The sequence below is a fragment of the Manacus vitellinus genome, unplaced genomic scaffold, assembly GCF_001715985.3.
Source record: "Manacus vitellinus isolate BGI_N305 unplaced genomic scaffold, ASM171598v3 scaffold_5_pilon, whole genome shotgun sequence".
In the NCBI taxonomy this organism is placed as follows: domain Eukaryota; kingdom Metazoa; phylum Chordata; class Aves; order Passeriformes; family Pipridae; genus Manacus; species Manacus vitellinus.
In genome coordinates, this window is record NW_021940682.1 from 41,741,022 (window position 1) to 41,763,521 (window position 22,500).

General features: G+C 35.4%; 1 protein-coding gene across 5 annotated transcripts in view; it reads left to right on the top strand.

The window, feature by feature from the left end:
• Nucleotides 1-22,500, top strand: part of FOXP2 (forkhead box P2) — a 344,924-nt gene that overhangs the window by 315,884 nt on the left and 6,540 nt on the right. For all 5 annotated transcript variants that reach the window (XM_018080571.1, XM_018080573.1, XM_008932480.2 and 2 more), the window contains 2 exons: nucleotides 1,312-1,381; nucleotides 2,205-2,368. In XM_018080571.1, coding sequence (XP_017936060.1) covers nucleotides 1,312-1,381; nucleotides 2,205-2,368 — 234 coding nt within the window. The remainder of the gene's footprint in view (nucleotides 1-1,311; nucleotides 1,382-2,204; nucleotides 2,369-22,500) is intronic.

Below are 22,500 nucleotides of genomic sequence, written 5' to 3' on the forward strand. Positions count from 1 at the left end.
GGTTTTGGTTTTGTTCAACTGAGTTGTTCTGTTATTTTGTAACCTGAGTGAGTCCTCTGTGTACTACAACCTGACAGACAAAGCGGGCACTTATGTGGAGAATACATAGCAAGCTAATAGCTATGCTGGTGCATTCTCTTCAGTGAGCTAACATTTATTTCATTTTTGTGGTAAACACTATTTTCTGTACATTCCTTGCCTGCCTGACTTCCCAATATAGTTTGCTGCAAGGAAAGTGATAATGGTTTTTTCCGTGTTTCACCATATGTTTGTCATTTTAATTCCATCTACCGTAAGTTCTCCTACTATATATTAAAAATAGCCCTGTGTACATATGTTGCCCATGTGTTAAGAGTTTCATATGTGCTTCTTTTTACTGTAAACCTTTGACAGAAGTGGGAGTCGTTCAAGGTCATTTTCGAATATAGGTATCATACACTACAGTACTGACCTCAAAAATATCTTCTTGATGAGGGTAGTATTCATGAGAAGCCTTCACAGGAGGACCTTTGGCATGCTTACTGCCCTACTTTCAAATTAATCCCATGTCAGTGTGACTGGTTCTGTGGATGCTTTTTATTCCTTGAGAGTATATAATTAGTTTTGATAAAACCATTCAGATAAAACCAAAGGTGCAGAGACAAGAGCTAGAGGTTTTTCTTTGCAGGAAGGTATTCTATTTCTGTAATGCATCTGTTTGTAGACAGTGGCCTAGCTGACCTCTGGAGTCATCCTCTGCACTAATTTTATTGAAAATATATAGTGATCTAGCATATGGTATTTAATCTGATTTAAATATGGTGTGTTTGATTTGCTGGAAACTAATTAATCTACTGTATTGTTCCTTTGCAGTTATTTATACATTATTGTACCCTCATATTTTCTTGGTAGGGAAAAGTAAGATCTTTTTTATTTGATACCTTTGTGTAGTTATATGAAATGTATACAACTGTGTACGCATGTTAGTTCAGAAAACTAAAACAAATGTTGCAGCAAGGGTGGCAGAGGCAGGTGTTGTACAAAGTTTAAAGCTATTTCTGTTAAATTCTTTCAGTGAGATCAGAACCTTTATGAGTCACTATGGCCCTGCTGTCAGAGCAAATTTCCACGTGGACCTAATTATAACAAGACTTTTGCTTTTCTGATGCAAGTAAATCAATGTGTTCTAGTGGGTTGAGCCCCTTTCACCTCCAACTTCATTTTTGCTGTGTAAACTCTGGTCATCTGAGCTGACAAACCCATCCATTAACCCAATGAGCCACCCAGGATGTCTGCCTGTTTTTTAAACTTTGAAAAATCATTTATTTTCAGAAGCCCAACATTAGTGAAAAACATACCCACCAGCTTAGGCTATGGAGCAGCTCTTAATGCAAGCTTGCAGGTAAAAAATACTAAACTATTCTTTCTTTGCTAACAGTATATATGTGTGACATATTTAATTTCTGCTTATACTTTGGTATAGAGTTACCTATTTTTATGTTTATGTGGACCTGATGGTCATTCTAAATAGTTGGGTTTATCATCCGAGTAAGTTGTATTACCTAGCACTGCAAGTACTAGTTCTTATTCATTCTACTTTTGATGTGAAGAAGCAAGAAGGACACCCTGTGGCAAAATCTGGAACACTCAGTTTTGCTGCAAATGTTAGATTGATAGAAGCTTTTGCAAATGCATGTGGATATGCATTAATATTTATCCAAGCTGTCATAAATGATTTCACATCATAGTGTTGGGAACATGGTGCTCATGGCAAAAACTTTAAAGTTTAATTATAATATATAATTTTTATGCAGAAGAGGCAAATGTCAGGACTTTTTTATTTTGAGGTAAGTTCTGGTCATTTTTTAAAGTATAGCAGCTGCCTGCATTATAAAGGAGCCATACATTGTGTGGAAGGGCAAAGGGGTTAAGTGTAATTCAGAGTCAAAAAATGATATAAAACTAGAAAATGCCATGAATATCAGAACATAGTTAATAATGGAAAATAATGAAACCTAAGTAAGAGAAATTGCAAACCAGAAGTAGAAATGCTGTTATATACAGAATGTGAAAATAATTGGAAATGCACAAAATCCTTCTGACCACCTCTACAACTACTCAAAATGAGCTACTCTGTGTGTGTATATTTCTAAATGTTCATACATCTATGAGTGCTTTGTATATATATGGAGTAATCATTTTGTTTTTACTCTTCATTTTGGTAGGCTGCACTGGCAGAGAGTAGTTTACCATTGCTTAGTAACCCAGGACTGATAAATAACGCATCCAGTGGCTTACTGCAGGCAGTCCATGAAGATCTCAATGGTTCACTGGATCACATTGACAGTAATGGAAATAGCAGTCCAGGCTGCTCTCCTCAGCCTCACATGTAAGTCCACTTAGCTTCCTTTCAAGAAAAAATGCCTTAGTCTAAGACACAATATTACTCAAAACCGCTTTGAAAGATGGTAAGTGAAATGTCTGGAGCTATATATTTGAAACTAAACATTTATATTAAAACATTTAAATAGATGTGTCTTCATTTACTTTGTAGTAACATTGGTATAAGCTCTTTTTTTTTGCTTTTTTTTTTTAAACCTCATCATCTTGCTTGCAAGCATTGAACATAATGATCTCTGTGGTCATTTTCACAGCCTGGTTTGTAAGGTGTAGTGAGAATGTTCACATTCGAATTAGTTGTAATTTTAACTACGAGTCTCTAAACCATTTATGAACTGTAGTAGAGATATTGCTCATTTATATAAACCATAAAATGCAAACTTTAACTGTTGCCCGCAGTTTACATAGAAGCCAGTAAAGTGTAACTTTTTGCCTGTCATATAAATCAGTGTAATTACATATTCAAGTTTAATTACTGGTGCGTCTGTATTGGCAAGGTTTATATGTTATATTTTATGCAAGACTACGATTCCTATTAATATTTAGCAGCTAACTATATCATTAATTACTCTAAAATCTTTCCCCTACCATCTTTTTAATGGAGCTGAGAGAGTGGAAGTATTAAAAATTGATGTATTGTGGATTTCAGAAATGTGTCTGAAGCTTTAGGAATGCCTGGCCTTAATCAGTGGTGTCAAACATGGCAGTTTCTTGTTTACTAAATAGTAAAACATGTATCTTGGAGGTATTGTTTCCTAGGTTATTTATATAATAATTAGCTGTGTGATATCTAAGTAGACTTAGTTTTAAGTTTACCGTAGAATGATTTTTAATGTGTATCTACAATTATGGTATCTCTCCCTTTTTTTTATGTTTAAAAAAGCTGATCTCATTTGCCTTTTTTCATTCCATTTTCTCTTTCACATTTTAAATGGGATATTTAGCAGTAACAGTAATTTAGAGCGGACTCCCTTTTTACTTATGCTCTGGTGTGCAAAGAATCCATTTTGATCTGACCTTTTTTTAGGGGAAATATTTTACCAATTTTTTCTTCTTTTGTTTGGTATGTTAATATATCTGTGCTCACACAGAAATGTTTATTGTCATGCATTTAATTGTTTTATTGTACATTTGTTCTACTTGCCTTTGAAAATAATACACTGTGAACATTCATGTATTTTATCAGGTTCCAAACCATTACTTTTTCAAAATGGAAAAATTTGTCTTTTGGAAGTGTCTTTAGATGTATTAAATAATACAAAAGAAGTAATAAAACTTGAAGTAGAAAGAACATGAATATATGCTCCTGAGAGTAACACTACTTTAAAACAAGTAAAGTGAGCAATCAGACAAAAGTTTTTATATCCCATGCTTTATGCTATCAACCATGCAGTGGGTAGCTTGAGGCCTTTTACTTTTAGCAGTTCTCCTGAGTATGCTAATGCTCTCTTCCTGTATAAAATGCCAAGACAATAAAACTTTAAAGAGCAAACAAGAGTTAGATCATGTGTGTTAAAAACAGCTACTTTACAGAAAAGAATGACACTTGCTATTAAAGTTGTTTTGTAAGTGTTTGGCAGATCTGTTTACATATCTTATGTACCGTCTGCCATTCTGCTGGATAAACTGAGATATCTGTGCATATGATTATGTAGATATGACTACATTGATAGCTGTGTTTACAGCTAAAATACTGCATATTGTAGCAGTTCTTGCCTATAAAAAAGGCAAATACACAGAGTTACACTGTAACTCAAGATTCAGCCTTCCTCTTTCATTTTTATGATATGCCATTTGTCAAAAGATGTAGTTTCAGGACTTACTGTGGTGATTCTTCTGAAATTTGTAAGGACGTGTTGCTCAGTTCTTTAAAATTAAAGCAACAGTAAATGCCCTGAGATACCACTGGAGAAAGAGCCCATGCTCATTCATGCCTTGTACCAAACAGTGCATGATCACTGAGATTCTGTGAGACTATGAGCTCTTAGGCAAAATGTACAGGCTAAGACCAGATACCTACTCACTTGTGACATTTTTACCTTTTCTTTGCTAAGGCAAAAAGGGAATGAATGCAATCTGCAAGGAAAAGTCAAGAAAGGCAGAGGTCTGTGTGGGAGGCAGAGGACCAAGGAAGAAAAGAGGCCTCTTCCTTGCCTTTATGACCACATTGGTCAAGGCTCCTCATTTTTATTAAAGAGCATTACTTAAGAAAATGACAATATAGGGAGAGCAAGATGGAGGTAAACATAGGGACAATAGGGAGAGCAAGAGTATGGCAAACAATGAAGACACAAATTTTGCATTACCTACACAGATTACATAATACCATTTTTTTTAAATGAAAAACAGTTAATAAACTAATAAAAAAATGGATTTTACTGACACAAGCACCAACTTCCTTTTAGCCTCCTGAGAAGGTTCATTCAGGAACACTGGATGTTTCTCCCCTAGAGAAGTGTTCTGGTTGCGTGATAATTGCTGTACTCACCTATGAATTTGGGGGCTCTATTAATCTCCAAGTAGATTAAACCTCCATCTCCTGATTCCCAGGAGGCTGTACTAGCCATGACACCAGGTATATGCTGAGCAATTACGTTGCCTGCCATCTTGTAGCTGGCACACAGCCAGGAACAACGGAGCATGGTATTAGAGAAAGAAGCAAGAGGTTATGCACAATTTAGAGATCACAGCATTCATCTGGGAAGGTGCAGAATTTGGATTCTAGACAAGCTTTCATGGCAAGATATTTGTTTAGTATTAGAGCATCGGCAGGAAATGTGAGAAGAGTCCCAGTGACAGTGACAAAACCGAGCACGTCAGTTAAGCATTAGGTTGTTAAAATTGTACTGAATATTGTTTTATCAGATAAATGTATGATAGCAAAATTTTCCTATTTTGAGATGTTCATACTGATGTTTTTAGCATAAATGCATCTTTTTATAAACGAATATTGTGTGTGTGTGCAGAAGTCAGTATTTCCATGCTTGAGAATGGGAACATTATCAGAAACATTGATTTCTGTTGCTGTGGTACCTTAGCTACTGAGTGTCAGAGAGTGGGGAAATTATTCCAGTCTTTGAACCTAGTACTTCACATCTGATTTTTGAAAGAGGATAGTAAGAGCAGTTAAATCATCAACTTACCCATCTGCGACCAGGTGTCTTAACATAGGTGGGCAAATCAACTTGCTTAGACAATAGTTTCTGTTCACTGACTAAAGAAAAACCGTAGGTCTATAACTTCAAGTAACTGTATCACATTTAGGGGTTGTTAAGTGCAGCGAGTTCCAACCAGAGTATTTAGGGCACTTTAAAAGCTTTAAAATTTTGGCCTCGGGTAATGAAATATAATCCGCTCCATTTCTTATGCTTTTTGAACACTTAAAAATACTGCAGTAAGTTGTAGGTGATCAGGATAACCATGGCCTGGTAGTTGGGGTAACTCTTGTATTAATAATTACATAAAGCATCTGAAATTTTATGCTGTGTGCCTTCCAGTTTCCTTTCTCTGTCTAATGAAAAATGGTAATTCCATGATCCAGTATGCAGCATATCACTAGTGGGATCTTAAATCCTAGGTTTACTTTCTGTGTTTCAGCAGTATTAAATTCAAGTTCTGTCTTTGACTAATCTTCAAGTCCAATTCCTGGTATGTAGGCACTGAGTGCATCCTTGACATAAATCTTCACTGAGAAAATATGTTACTTATTGTGGGCATATATATTCTATTCAAAATTTTATTTTCTTCTAAGATGAGTTGTCAACAATCAGTGTTAAATAATTGTATTTTAATTTAAGTCAATGCTTAAGACTGTTTCTTCCTTAATTTTTTCAGTGTGGACTACTTCTCCAAAATTACTATGAGTTATAGCTGATAAGCAACAGGTTTCAAAGTGACAAATACAACTGAAGATACTTTATACATAAAAATTCATTGTTGATGTGAAATGAGTTGCTGCTAGTCTTCCAACTACATTCCATGTACAATTGTTATGCAAGTTCCACAGTACACACCTTTGTATAAATGCAGACTTCCAAAGTAAGAAAAAAGAAACCACAAGCATCCAAAGAATGCAATTAAAGCTGCATGGCTATGGAAAACTTTGGAAAAACTATTATTGTTCCTGAGGAAACAACAGCATTGTATAAGACGTGATGCTTAAGAACAATAAGTTTGTGCATTAATGATAATGCAACTTTTTTTTAATAGCATTTTTAACAACCTCTTTTTAACAACATAAGAAACATCATAGCATAGTGCTGAAGAGTTTTGGAGGGATTTGAAAGTCAGTTCTTTCAGAACCAATAAATTCAGATTCTTAAATTAACAACAGGATCATAATGAAATAAACTTTCTGTTGTTACTTTTCCTGTCTCTATTAAATGTTCAAGAATTCTCACTCTTGGAGATGGCATATAAGGGATGGAAATCAAGTTCAGTTGTTTTTCTGGTGTTTGTCTCTGCATTTGTACTAGACCGATCACACTCAAGTGATTATTGCAAATGGCACAGACCAGGGTGTTCTATCACCAGAACACTTATTACATCATTTTTCCATGTGGTCATGGCAAATGCAAAATGCCATTTTACTTCATTGTATAAACTTGGGGGGAAAAGGTAGCATTTTAATCTGAAAAGGTCTCTGTAGCAGTTGAGGAAACAGAAAAATTGGTCATGAGAAAACAAGAAAAATTGTAGACTGAGAAAATGTAGTCTTGCCACAAGAAACAATGGGGTGATTATACCATACCGCTAAAACTCACTGCAGCTTATTTAATAAGGAGTGGGAGGATTTAGCAAAAGAGATAGGAAAAGCAGATATCCCTCTGCTGAGGTTTTGTGGAAGGGGGTTGTCATCATGGTTTTTTCTCTGCTCATTCTGTGAGAATGTAGAGAATTCTCACTCTGTGAGAATGCACTGAGGACAGAGCAACTAATCTCATATTCTCAGTTGATTTACCTAAATAATCTAGTTCCTAACAGCAAATCCTGGAGTTAATAGATGTCATTTGGATTTATAGAATTTGAATTGTTTGTATTTTTAAAAAAGTACTGTGAAAAGAAGAAATAATTTTTTGAATGACTTCTTAAAAGGTGAATTAATATATCCTCATCTCCTCTGTGACTCTTTGTGTTCAGCTATTTTAGTTCTGGACTCTGTAAGACAGGAATTGTTTGAAGCCAAATGTCAAGATGCGAACATGTATCCCATGATCTTTAAAGCTGTTTCTAGAAAATTTTATGTTAGGCTGTTATGGGAAAGAATAACTTTTGTCCAAATGAATAAGAGTAAGAGTCAATCTGAAAAAAAAATAAGTTATATCCAGTGTAGTCCTTCGTCTTCAATTTTGTGTGGAAAAAGTGACTTCCAACCATCTGTGGTTTCAGTCACCTTTTCCTTTGTATTCTGCTGTCGTTCTCAACCTAATCCTTTAACTTTTCTCACTCTTGCCCTGACTGTATCCTTTCTCTCTGCAGTTCTATCTGCATAATCATCAAACTTATTTTTTTTTCAAACTTTTTTATCTTTAAATTTTATTCCCAGAGGCAAATATGATTATTCTGCTCTAAGATCATTTACTTTTGAGGTGCTTCAGTTTGAAAGCATTCCATTGTCAGGTCGTTCCCATATCTGATTATTCCAGTCCCCCACTGTTAAGCTTTCACACCACTTACGGTAGGTTACCTATCATTCCAGTTTTAATCCCTTTCATTCCCTTGTTTCTTTAACTTCATAATGTTCCAATCCCCTGTCTTTCCTTCGTTCCTTTTTTTTTTTTTGTTATCGTTTCATTGTCCCATTTCATGATCTCTTTGCATTTACCTTGGAGGCTTGTTCTAGGGGACTGCTATGATCCAAGTCTCTTGCTCATTGTATAAGACTTGACACAGTCTATAAGAAAATAAACTTGTAAAACACATCAATTAACAGGGATGTAACAAGCATTATTAAATAGGTGAGAAGCATGTAATTGAGTGGATGAATGTGGTAGCAATTGCAGTATTTTAGGTATCCTTGTTCATCAAAACTGTTTCACCTAATCACATGATATTTTAATGCCTGTATAATTTAATTTCACACATTTTTATTCATAAATCTAACATAAGGAAGATAATGGGCAAAGAGACTTCATGACAACAATTGACTTTTATTTTTATGTGGAAAGAGGAACAGCTAGGAAATGGGATCTTAAAGGTTATATCTTTTGTCTGAGCATATTCCCATTGAGAAAAGTTCTATTGTGATAAGACACAGTGAAAAAATTTTGACTTTTGTACAGAGCCACTCACATGTGGACACTAATGGAAAAATAAGCAATGATGTTTTGATTAATAATATTTTTCACCATTCTCATTGACACAACTTTTCACTTGAATGTTTTCCTAAATATTTATATTATCCTATTTTTTAATGTTATTTTATATTACTCTCCTTTTCAGTCTATTTGTCTTCTACATTTTGCTTCTCTTCATCAGTTTTCTTCCAACACTGGTGGTCCAGTCCTTTATCATTTCCTCTTTTGCTTCTTAAATGTTACATTTCTTAGTTTTGATCAGAAGTTGCCATTTCTTTCTTACATTATTCCAGCCCTAACTGTTGCACTTCTAGAATACATTCCCAATGCTCTTAAAAAGATCACTCCAGAGATACAGCACTTTCAGATGAAAAGAGTCAGATCCCCATAGCACAACGTGTAAAAGTTGTTAGACTCCTGTGGGGTTTCACAGAACCTTTTAGGAAGCTGTCTTGCTGAAAACTTTGTGGTACTGCTGTCATGAATTCTCAGTGTATGGACAATATACTTAGGCTTTTCACATTTTTTAGTATAAGAAAAGGCAGCATCTTAAATATCGTTGCAGATGTTAAAAATGTGTTTGAAGTTGCACAACTAAATCTCCCTGCAATGTGGTTGTGTAACTCTTAAAATTAGTTCATAAGAGATTCCTGTCTTTGTGCAATGCAAAACTGAGATGACAGTGCAATTAACAATGTATTTCTAAAACTGCACAGACAGTTACAAATTTTATCCACTCTTGATGATTGCATTTGTTTTTTTAGTAACTGTAATGTTATAAGCCAAAAATTTTGAAAGTGAACTTTCTAGATATCTTTTTCTAAATACACATGTCCAAAATGTGTCTTTACATTTATTTATAAGATAAAAAGTCAAATAAAAGCATACAATTATATCCAGTTGCTAATGCTTATCCCAGTAGCTTAAATTATGACCCATATATCCAAGCAAACATTTATTGAAAAATATAGGACATCATGCTGAGAAATTAGTTTTTGTCAAGTGTTTAGTCTTTAGAATTTGTAGAAAAATAGGCACTTTACACATTTTAAAAGACTAAAAATTCCAATGCACTTTTTTTTTTAAGGACCTTAGAGAAAGATTTCACCTCAGTGTGAAACCCCATTTGTAGGTCACACTGAAGTTACCAAATCTCCAGATGACTGAAGACGTGATTATACTTGGTGAAGTCCACATACAGAAACAACATTCGCGATCTTGTGGCAAAGTGTAGTTGCATCCATCAGCAGCCTTTGATTTAGAACAGTGCTGCGAATGCCTGTAGTACAGACCCTGTTAGAGTTATAACTGCAAGTATTCTGGTGGTTTTCTCCAACTAAGAAACAATATTAAAAATGTATTAAATAGGCTGAACTCATCCAGTAGTTTTTCTTCTTTACCTAGACTTTACCAAGTTCATTTGTTCCACTGTACCATTAATAAAGGTTTCATGACGTTGCAGAATCTTTGTATGATCGTGGCTACTTCCTAATGCTCTTCAAAGACTTTTCTATAAGCTTCTGATTGAGATGGATCAGGGGGTGTGTTTATTTGATGCAGTATTATACTGCAACCGAACTTGTCTATCTCGTATTGGCCTTTTTAGCCACCAATGCGCTTGCAACAAACATGGGTAGAGCCCTTCCCAAATCTTGGTTCGTGAAGCCCAGCCATGAATACTGTCATAGTAGTAGTCTAGATAATTAGGGACTTCCCCCCAACTTGATTTTAATTTTTCTTCGTGTTTCCCCTCGTTTTCTTCATTCCTTGCAAATTTGGCATTATCAGACATCATAGTCAAAAAAATGCTTTGAGCTTTTTTCTCCTGTTGTTCTTTTGATACTGTCTCTCACAGTATCATTCTGAGCAAAATGTCCAGCACACAGCTGAATAACTGTGCTACATGATGGATGAGCAATTGGCTCACAGGTCAGGTGTAAAGGATAATAATGAATGGGGTAACGTCAGACTGGTGACCTGTCACTAGTGGGATTCTGCAGGGCTTCATCCTCGGTCCAGTTCTTTTTGACATCTTCATTGACAGCCTGGATGCAGGACTAGAAGGAATACCACGTAAGTTTGCCAATGATACTAAACTGGGAGGAGCTGTCAACTCCCCCAAGGGCAGAGAGAACTTGACGAGAGACCTTAACAAATTAGAGAAATGGGCAATCACCAACCATATGAAGCTGAACAAGGGCAAGTGTTGGATTCAGCACCTGAGACAGGGCAACCCTGGTTGTGTGTATAGACTGGGGAATGAAAAAGCTGGAGAGCAGCGCTATGGAAAGGGACCTGCGGGTCCTGGTTGATGGCAAGTTGCATATGAGTCAGCAGTACCAGTGCAGTGTCAGCAGCAGCCAGGAGGGCCAGCCGTGTCCTGGGAGGCATCAGGCAAAGCATCACCAGCTGGTCGAGAGAGGTGATTGTCCCATCCTACTCTGCACTGGGGCGACCTCACCTTGAATATTGTGTGCAGTTTTGGGCACCACAATATAAAACCACATTGAGCTATTAGAGAACATCTGAAGGAGCACCACAAGAATTGTGAAGGGTCTTTTAGGGAAGCAGGAGGAGCAACTGAGAAGAGGAGACAGGGGAGACCCCATCATGGTCTTCAACATCCTCACGAGGGGCAGGTACTGATCTCTTCACTCTCATGACCAATGACAGGACTCAAGGAAACAGCATAAAGCTGAGTCAGGGGAGGTTTAGGTTGGATATTAGAAGAAGGATCTTCACACAGAAGGTGGTTGGATACTAGAACAGGCTCCCCAGGGAAATGGCCACAGCATCAAGCCTGACAGAGTTCAAGAAGCATTTGGACAATATTCTCAGGCACATGGTGTGACTCTTGGGGATGGTTCTGTGCAGGGCTAAGGGTTGGACTCAATGATTCTGATAGGTTCCTTCCAACTCAGCATATTCTGTGATTCTATGATCACTTCAAGTCCTAGCTTTTAAACATTAAAAAATAAAAAAGATGAAAGTGCGAAGAAATTTAGCAGATGGAAAGGAAATACTTCGGTAGCATCCTGCTGAAAATTTTGAAACCTACCATCAAGCATATCAATCAACATTTTCAGTGAACTGTTCCAGAAGATGTTCCATGCCTAGGTGTAAGTGTAATGCTATTTAATTCTTGTTGCTGCATTATAGCAAAATATTTAGGTGTCACTGTGCAGAAATGTTGATTATTAACTTGTAAAATCTCACAAAAACATGCTGGAATTGTTAGTCAAAAAATATTTTTTCAAAAAATATTTTTTGTCCCGTATTATCTATCTGATCAGCTATGTTTCCCAAGAGTTTTATTGATGTAAAAGTTTTCAACAGAAATAGAAAAACAATTTTATGTACCATGTATTTATATTAAAATATACAAAGGCCACACATAGCACAGTCCAAATTCTCCCTCAGCTTTTCCTGGATCATTGCATAGCTTTCCAGATTTTACACAGAGAATATTTGTCTGCTCTAACCCACAAATAGCATTGAGATACTTAGGTGTTGCTGATAAGTTTTTGTGTAACTAGTACAGTTTTTAAAACTTCCCAACCATTAGATACTACATAGCACACTGGATCCACGGCCTCTTGTCTTGAACTTGGTTGTTTGTGGGCTTGTCTTTTTCTGTGGTTCTTCAACAACCCCAAAAATATTCACACTCAAATCTGTAGCACTTTGTCTTTTTCCTTTGAATTTTTACCTTAAAAACTGCTGTGCTCTTTCTCCCTAATCCTTTTCTTTGTTTAGCATGTTAACTTTTGACGTTTGAACTAGATGCAGTTGACGGTTTGAAAGACTTTAGAGGCTTGTGCCCTAAGCTAATTTCTAGTCAAGTTTCTACTTTTTTGTGGTTCTGTCGCAGAGAAAATACGTTTATTTAGACACCAAAGGGAGCAAGACAATGTCAAGGATGGGAATTCTAGTAAGAGTTGCCAGAATCAGAGAATGTATGTTAATGTCATCTTCTTAATCAGAACTTGGTTCTTAAAAATTTTGATCCCATAAGAAGGGCTAATTGTAGGTGAGTTTTAAGCCTCATTTGATATTTAAAGAAAGTGTATTTTTAATATGCCAGTTTTTTAGAAAGATAATTTCTTTATCTATGTTCAAAATTGCATCTCTTTAGTATGTGGTTTTAACATTTGTTGCTGATTATATATAAGTGTAAATAGGATATCCCTATTTATAGTCTTGACTTTTTCTTGCCAAATTAAAAAAGAATAATAATTAAAAAAGAACGACAAACAACAGACAAAACACCAAGATCTGGTCAATTTAATTATCAGTTTCATAATATATAACAAAATCTGTATGTTTTCATTGCCCATTTTTAATGAAGAATTTTTGGGTTTTGGTCAAAGCGAAATGAAATCATCAGATTGTCAAAAAACAAAATCTGTCAATCTGATATGGCAGGAGGCACCAAACACCATCTCCAGCCACTTCAGGATCAAATGTATTGGTATATTTTGTAGATAAGCAGCACGAAGTCATCCCTGAGTTGGGAAGTGCCTATGCTATAGAAATGAAAAAGTAAAGGTTTGCTACTAGTGTCCATGAATTAATGGCTGGCTGGCTTCTGCAATATGAAGGTCAGTATGTGTTAAACATTTTTACTGTAGAGTAATGGTAGATAGCATCTTGGAATTATTGAATACTTAATGTTTTTAGTAGTATTTAAATATATAGTGTTTTTAAAAAACACAATTCATTAACTGTATAACTTACAGAGGATTTTAAAAACTTCTTTTGCAGTAGCACTATGCCTCCTTATTTTACAATAAATTGTAGTGTGATAACTGTAATGATAAAATGATCATAGATATGCCATATTAATTATATGTAAGGTGAAGGTGAACATTTGCTTTTTTCCTATATTTTTCTTGCTTCCATATTTCTATTGTATCACTTTTACTCACATCTCCAGGCCTCTACTCCTCTTGTGTTGAGTTCAGAGGCAGATAAATTAAATCAATTCAAAGTACTCCTACCATTTGTTATGTTTCCTCCTACAAATATGTTTACCATGCCATAGGTCACTTCTGTTGTTCTTTCCTGGATACTCCTATATTTTTGAGATGAATGAGTACTAGGTAAAAGGTAGCCAAGTACATTGAACATACTAGTTGAGGCAAGGACCTACTTATAAATATATAAACATGCTCTATATTATTGTAACTGTCATTGTTCTCTCCTAGTTAGTCTAACATACTGGGTCTTGACTTCTTAAGCAGAGGCACCGCTGAAGGATTCATAATAATATATTTCCCAAATGGTTACAATAGATGGATGAATATGGGTAGTTTATTGTCTTCTTTTATTTGTCAACAGTAAATTGATTTGCCATGGATTGTCAACTTTGGGTTTTTTTCACAGTTAACTTTACATATAACTAATCTAAATATATTGTGTTGTTATTTCTATTTATATCTTCAGGTTTATTCATAATTATGTTCAAAATAGAAATCCAATGTACAATCTTGTGCAATTCTTGCTGTTAGCCTACCTCTATCTTGTGAAATAATCTTGTGTTCTTCCTTCATCTAACTAGTTTTAATACTGGCAAATCTTTATGTCTACTTTTAGTATGAGTTGGATTTTTTGAAGTTTGTCACAGGAATTTGCAAATTAAAATACATTATCAGCTCTCCTTGTTTAGAGCAAGTAAAATTACCGGTCTTACTTGCTATTCCACCTCATTCATCTAGTAGAAAAATATGTGATTCACTATATATTTCACCTTTGGTTATTCCTCCTTTTCCCCAAGCTTTCTGTCAGATGCCTTACATATTTTACTTACATCTTCTGCTGTGAATAAACTTCACAATTGCAATCATGGCCCTAATGAAGTCAAGGGGAATTTTGCCATAGACTTAAATTAGATCTAAAATTTTTTTATTGATCTTTGAAAATTTGTACAATCTTAGTAGACTACAATATTAGCTACATTAGCAAAATCACTGATGTTGAAATCTGGAACAGTTTTATCCATGCAAATACAAGCAAGAAATATTTTCTCAGTTGTGTCAGGACTAATTGGATATGACCTGCTAACAAATAAGTTTGTAAGAGTTTTTTTAAAAGGTTTGGGTTTTCTTTTTCCTGCTAATATAAGTGTAATGTCTTAATTTTTTATTTTTTTTGCATTTAACTGCCTTCTTAATACTTTGTACCTCCTTTCCAGACATCCTATGTAGCTTGTGGTGTATTCTTCCCTTCAAAATAGCGCCATGTGTTCACTTGGTTCAGATTTTCATGTACCAATGAGTATCTTCCTGCTGTCCCCCTCCCCTCTGATATTAGTGATACATAGGCACTTATACACATATACAGAGTAGCTTTCCTCTGACATATTTGTGCTAGATCTTCACATCCAGTTATTGATTGTTGTTGACTTTTACTCTGGTCTTCCATTTGCAATACCCGGGTATTCTCTGATTTCTCCTGGGACATGAGAATATGGTGGGACCTATTCTGGTTAACAACTGATGTTTTGCAGGATGGACTTCTTTCTCATTAGGTTTGCAGATGATATCAAATTAGGGGAACAGTCAATATGCATAAGGGTAAGATAGCACTTCAGAGGACCTGTATGGTCTGAAGAACTGGGCCAAGAGGAACTTTATGAAATGCCATACCCTGCACTGAGGAAGGAAGATCCCCTTCTGTTTCCAGTTTTTAGCACCTCAGATTTAAAAATTACAGCAGTAAACTGGAGTTAGTTCAGCAAAAGTCTACCCAAATGGTCAAAAGCAGAAGCAATTGTCATCTGAGGAGAGGCTGAGAGAGCTGAACTTGATCAGCTTGGAGAAGAGGCAGCTTTGAGGGGACCTGACCCCAGTACCTATAGGGAGATTAGCAAGAAGATGGAACCAGACTCTTCACTAAGTGGTACAGTGAGACACTGGGCATAAGTTAAAATGAGGGTTTCAGGTTGGATATAAAGAGTATTCTTTCCTCACGAGGACAGCTAGGCAATGAGTGGGCTCTTGCCAAGGAAGTTGTATAGTCTATGTCCCTGGAGGTTTTCTTAACCTGACTGGATAAAATCCTGAACAACCTGGTCTGACCTTCTAGCTGTGCCTTTTTTAGGAAGCTGCTTCATCTAGAGATCTTCTGAGGCCCCTCTGACCTGAATTATCCAGTGATCCTAGCATATATTTTCTTAAAAACAGAACCATGAGAGAATGAGAAGAAGCAACCTAGCATTTTAACAACCAAGCTTAAGGAGAAAGGTGCTCTGGACTTTGTTTTACACATACCAGTGAAGTCATATCAGGTGCTCACAGAAGGGTTGGATCTTAAAAACAGCAATAGCTGAGTTTAAATCTTTTAAATGTATCACAAAAGAAAAGTTGTGTTTGCAAGACCAGTTTTGTGCAGTTGGTAATGATGGGGGTTGTGATTATCATTATTTTTCTTCACCCCACCCTGAGGGACTCGCCTCCCTTTTATCCTAGAGTAATTGAAGAGAAGGCAAAAAGAACACTAGCTTCTTCTACACTAACTGATAACATTTTATCAACAGATACTATAAATAGGAAAGTAAGTCTAGTTTAGAGGTTGTAAAAGCAATAATAGACTTACACAAACTCATTTGTACTTGTTCCTACACCTTACTTGCTGCACCAGAGGCATTTTGTGACCATTGATCATTAATTCCATCTTATGCCATCTCCTCTAGCGATGAACTAAAGAAGACAAACTTTAGTGGCCTAATTAATTATTCCTATGCACTTTTATCTCCTGTCAGCATCTTCAGTGGTGCCTGCCAGCTAGGCCTGTTGCCTCAGCTTTCCATTGCCAAGTCAGTGCAGCTCCCAGCTCCACCATGGTAGACTTGAAATCCTTGGTGATAGATACGATGATAGATATGAAAATCAGTATATTTCAAATGTATTTTTTGTGCTTCAGTGTTCCGTTTGAGAGAAGAAAATGTTGTTATTTCCTTTTTCCTTTTTTTTTTTTCTCAAAATGGCTCTTGGAGGGCTCAGGGTAGAAAGGTGTAATTTGAGAGTGCCAGATTGACAAAGTATTACCATAAACAAAGCCCACTGAGGAACACTGTTTCTATAGGAATTTTGTGTCCAGTTTTATTCCACCAGGATGTTGTAGCTTTGCTCTCTCAGGGAAATGAGGTAGCACATCCTCAGCTGCCTCACAAGGATACGTGACAACAGGACCTTTCTCCCCTTCTTGTTTGAAGCTGGAGATGTGCATATAGGCATTATTTTATCTAAAACTAATGCTACTTCTTTGGCATTTCAGTATATGTGATACACATGGAGGAGGTGTTTCCTGATCTTCAAGGAGAAATAGTAATGGATTCTGGGACAGTTGTGGTATTACTGAATTTGTATTTAATTACTCATCTAATATTCTTTCTTCCCTTTCTCAGTATTTGGATTAGTATCTCCCTAAGTGGTTGTACATATTCATATCAATAAACAGTTCACTTCTACTTAAGAAAAATAATAAACTTTTTTATAATAGCATGAAATTGTAGAAAGACAAAGTAATAGAATTAGATAACATGAAAATGCTGTAGGATTTGAGGATTTGTCTCCATTTGCCTACCAATGCATAAATATAAAAATTCTTCATCTGTAATTGTGGAATGGAAAAGAGAGCTTTTCTTTTTAAACTGCTGTAGGACATTCTACAGATCTATAGCTATACTGGTAAGATGTGATACAGCGCTTCTTGAGGAAATACTCATTCAGGTCTATGAGGGAAAAAAAGTCAGACAGCAATAGAAGTTGTACATAATATATTTCAACAAGTTAAACTTGGAATATACTTAATATTAACACAGGGAATTCTTTAGAAAGCCAAGATGCTTCAGATAAAAATAAATATTTAAATTGTTCTTTAAATACAAAAATATGAAAACGTACAGAAATAATTAGATTTGCCACAGTATTCTTTGAGCTTAGTAGCTCACCTTGTTGACTTGGACACAAATATTCTTCCACAGTTTGAAGAATTCTGTAGCTGTGGATCTTCTCCCAGCATATGGATGGAACACTTTGTGTAGCTGAATCAAAGTTGCACTTACAGTGCAGACTGCCTATAGCATAAAAGAATTGAAGGCAGTGTGAGTAATAAGCAAAAATGTAACTAAAAAATGCAGTTGTTTGATGTTAAAAGCTCCACTGAAAATGTGTTACACAAATATAGCATGTTCTGATTTGTTCTTTTCATATACTGAAGTACAGTCACTGTAATGAAGTAAAGATAGTGGATAAATAGTACAGTTAGAGGAATATCTGCAGACTAACCAACTGGTTGTGAGGATCTAATGTTTGCGGGCTTAAGGCTGTCTACAGAATTGCGACGAAGAATGGGTTAAACTGAACATAATTTGGTTTGGGAAATAGTTAAAGTTTCTTGAGAGCTACCTAATTGTTTGGAGGGTTTTTTACTTTTTAAAAATCTTTATTACTTTAACATGCAAACATAATCTTAAAAGAAAATCAATATAGGCTACCATACCACATATGGTTTAGAAATTATTCAGTCCCAAATATTCCCCTGGGAAAACTTTCTTCATCCAAGTTTTAGAAAATTCATCATCTTTATACACTTCTGCAGGAAGTCACTAGGAAAACTAGTGAGCCAATAGTATCAGAATTGAAGTCTCATAGAAAATAAGCTTGGGAGGGACTTCAAGACAATGAGCTAATTTATTGCCCTTTGTGCCATTGACTACCAAAGCAAAAAACTCCCTGGTGTTACTAGATGCCTAAGTCACCACAGCAATACAAAATGCTTTCAGCTGCAACCCAGAAAAAAATTATTCTTTCATAATTACAGACTGGTTATTGCAACCCCTGAGAGGAATAAAAATGCTCTGAAAGAGCTTAAAAGAATTACATGATTTGTTGTAAACCATACATTTGGCTACATGGCTCATAGTAAGCACGTTAACCTAGGCAGCTTCTCTCTCAATGTCTACAAAGCCAAGAGCAAAGTCTTTTCAGTATCAGTCATTACATTGACTTAACTGCCCGAGAGACTCAATTTCTCTGTTTTGATGCCCCCACCACTTTTTCTTAAATGATTTTAACAGAACATTAAAGATTTTGGGTGAATATGGGCAACAATGTTTAGAGGACCCGGATCTGAACTGTGGAATTTGTTCCTTTGGGAATCCTGGAGGGATTAAATCCTGGAACTTTCCTGGCAGCTTTCAAAATTAAACACTGGACTACTGGCACTTTTTTCGTTTTCACATACACAAATAAGAAATTAACTAATTTTTTTTCCTTCTATAGAATTGCATGAAAGATATACAGGGAAACTTAAATTGTTAAAGCTCTTTTTTTGAAGAAGGGAAGGATCACTGTGGTAACTCAGTGCTGATGGTTATAAAAGGCATTGTCTGGCTTCACATTTTTTTGAAAGAAAATTTGCATTTTCTATTCAAAGCTTGGAATGAGCACTATTTCTACTAACCAAATCTAAACCTTGTTTATTGTAATTATTTATATTTTGTTGTCCTGTGTTCTCACCGCTGTTTTGTTGGATTCAGTATCCCCTTACATTAAAGCTGATGTGATGTGAATCCACTGTAGAAAACATGCTATTCATAATTGAGAATATTGTATCAAGTATATTGTCTCCTTGTTGACAGCAGCTCAACTCAATTTAATTAAGAAATCATGTACTTGGTTATAGGATCTGGTTGTTTTCTTGTCAGGAACAGCATACATTCTAATGTTTAAAAGTTGAATGTAGCACTTGTTTTGTTGCTGTTGTCTAGATTTTAGCAGGATTTTAGTAGCTATTATACTAAACATGTTTTCCCAAGGTAGGATCAGGCATATGCAAAACTCAGAAGACAAGTTCACCTTGTATCAGATGAGTTATTGCAGGCTTTGAGAATTTGGCTTTGTCCCTAAATATTTGGAACCTACTTTATGCCTTCCTAGTATATATTTATCCCTCAGCTGCCTGTCCTGTTATCTTTCTTTTTCCTTTAAAGCATCAAAGCTCTTCTCCAACAGCCTACAGTCTTCATAAGTGTCCTGCAACTGTTACCTGTCTCCTGGTGGTTGTTTCAGTTAAATGTTACAAATTATGATTTCTTTAAGGATACAGTATTCAGTTGTAGTTTGCCAGTTATGGAAGTGAGAGAAAATTCTTCATGTAAAGCTGTAAAGCCTGTGGAAGAGTGAATGCTTGAGGCAGACACAGAGACAGAGGAACTTCATGTTCTGTGATCTGTGGGCAAAGAAGAAGTAATGTATTGAGATGAGAAGGCAGATCTGCAAGATATTAGAATCCTTCTTTTATATTAAAAACATCTCTCACAGAGAGTATTATTTTGAAAGTACCGGGGTACAAGAAAGTCTTTTTATAATTGTAGATCTGTCAGTTGTAAAGAAGGCTATCCATGGAAATGAGGATGTTAATTTGTTTATATCTTTAACTAAAAGTGCTTTGACATAATTTACCATAGCCATGTTTTATTTTTACCGCTGCTGCATTCATCTCCTTGCTTTGTGACACTGCATTGTCAGTCTGTAGTTCATGTAGAGGTGTAATTTGTCAACAGTTCTTCAAAGGAGAGAGGTGTTTTGATGAGGACATTTGGACATAATGTCCTAATTGAACTTGCTAAGAGATTATTATACCAAAGAGTTAGCAGTGACAACTTACTTCTCACAGATGTGTGTCTAACCCCAAGGATGATTTGGTAAAGGCCTACAAAGATGCGGACTCCAGGACTCCCTAAGCAACCTGACCCCGTGCTTCACTTGTGCTAATTTTTTTACCTTTTGAAACGTGAAACCCCTAGCATCTGACCTGTTGCTTTTTCTATAACCTAAGACTTCCTTTTTTCAGCCTTTCATCATATAACAGTTTTTTCTAAACCTCTACTGGGATTTTCTCAAGCTGCCATTGGTTTGAAATCTCATCATCTTCACCAATGCACTTGCATTACCTCCCAATTTGTTGCCATATATGAATTTAATAACCATGCTCTCTATTCTATCTTCTTTATCATTAATAAAAAACACTGACTAGTTCTGAGCCCAGAATTGGTTCATCAAGGAACCATAATAAACTTTGTTAAAATAAAAATTCCAATTATATAGTAGATAAGAAAGTTTTGATCAGAAGTCAGAACTAGGCTGTGACATGCTGTTAGGATTTGAGTAGCATAGATATTAATAAGAAGTCATGGAATGTATAAATATTTATTCAGAGTTTATGTTTAGGTACTCAACACTTCACGTGGGAATTTGTTCTTAGCTTACTGCTCCTATTGCATAACAAAACAGTAGTGCAGAATTTTTGCAAATAAACACATTTAAATAATATATCTATCCATATATACACATCATATTAACATAAAAATACCAATCTGAATATTTTACTTTTTCTTTGTAATAAACAGCTTGGAATATATCACACTATACTGAAAGTCTTCAAGATAAGAATCTATTCAGTAATTTAAAAGTTGAGTTCTCAAATCTTCCTTGGCTTATGGAAAAGAAAAAGAAAAGCTTTTTGGTTTTCATACATATTCTGTATAGTTACTTCCTCCTTAGAACATGCATAAGATACTATAATGGAAGATCCTTTACATCTCTAACCAACATGCCTCAACTTTACCTTTCAACCTTTGATTTTGAAAAACCAACTCTAGAGAGAAATGTTAATTTCAAGAGCCAATGTGTTATTCCTTGTGTTTACACTTCCTGAGAAAGGTGCTTGTATGGCAGTGTTTTCTTAAGCTTTTGGCAGAAAAGCCTATGAAATTTATTTTTGCGTGGCCATCTGAACTGCTTGATTTTTAGTCTTGATTTACTGTTAATCTGGTAGAAAATATAGTTGACAAAAGTGAAGATTTTGTATCCTGGTTAGTCTTTTAAGATATTAATCCTTCTACAGATTTCTCATCAAAATAATCTTTCAACTGTCCTTGAAAAAAAGCGATCCTCGATACTAAAAAATTACAACACAAGAGGACCTAATATCTTAATGTGTAGTGCATTTTTAATGGCTATTTGTTATTATCCTCTCTCTTTGTACAGAGAGGCTGCACTCCAACCACAGAAGTGTAATAAAAACTACCTGGACACCACCCTGAAAAGAATTGAATTCTTTTGGGAAAAACGTTCTGTGGTCAGAATTTTTTAACCCAGACAATAATTCTTGGACAGTAATCTTTATTTTGTATTCTAGCTATAAGGAAGTCATGTCTTGGAACTGACTGCTAAATATTTGTTTAGTGTATTTTGTATACTCTATTTGTGAGGTGCAATCTGTATATACGGTGAGACTAGTTGTGGTGTTGCCTTATTTTATTTTGTAAATTAAGAGCTTTACTGCACTTATATCTCTTTCAGCCAAAAAAAGAGTTAGAGAATCACAGAATATTATGATTTGGAACGGACCCACAAAGATCATCGAGTTCACTCTTAAGTGAATGGCACATACAGGGGTTAAACCCACAACCTTGATATTACTGGCACCATGGTCTAACTAAATGAACTAATCTCAGTTGGCTTTTATATCTCATTTGCTATCTTTTTTGTAAGTTCAATTAATTTATTTTTTTAATTTATTCTTCAAGCAGAAAAAATTAAAGCTATTCTGCTTTAATTCAAGGTGAATTGTATGTATTTATGCAAGACATGCTTAGAAAAACAGCAACAATAAAGGAGTAATAACAGGAATAAAGGGGCTAGTAAGGTATTGAATAAAATAGTTTTGTTTTGTCAAGAATTTAGAGATAGCTGATCCTTGCTTTGCCTGCCTAAGTAAAAATCAAACTCTCTTAGTACATACTGTAGAGATCAAA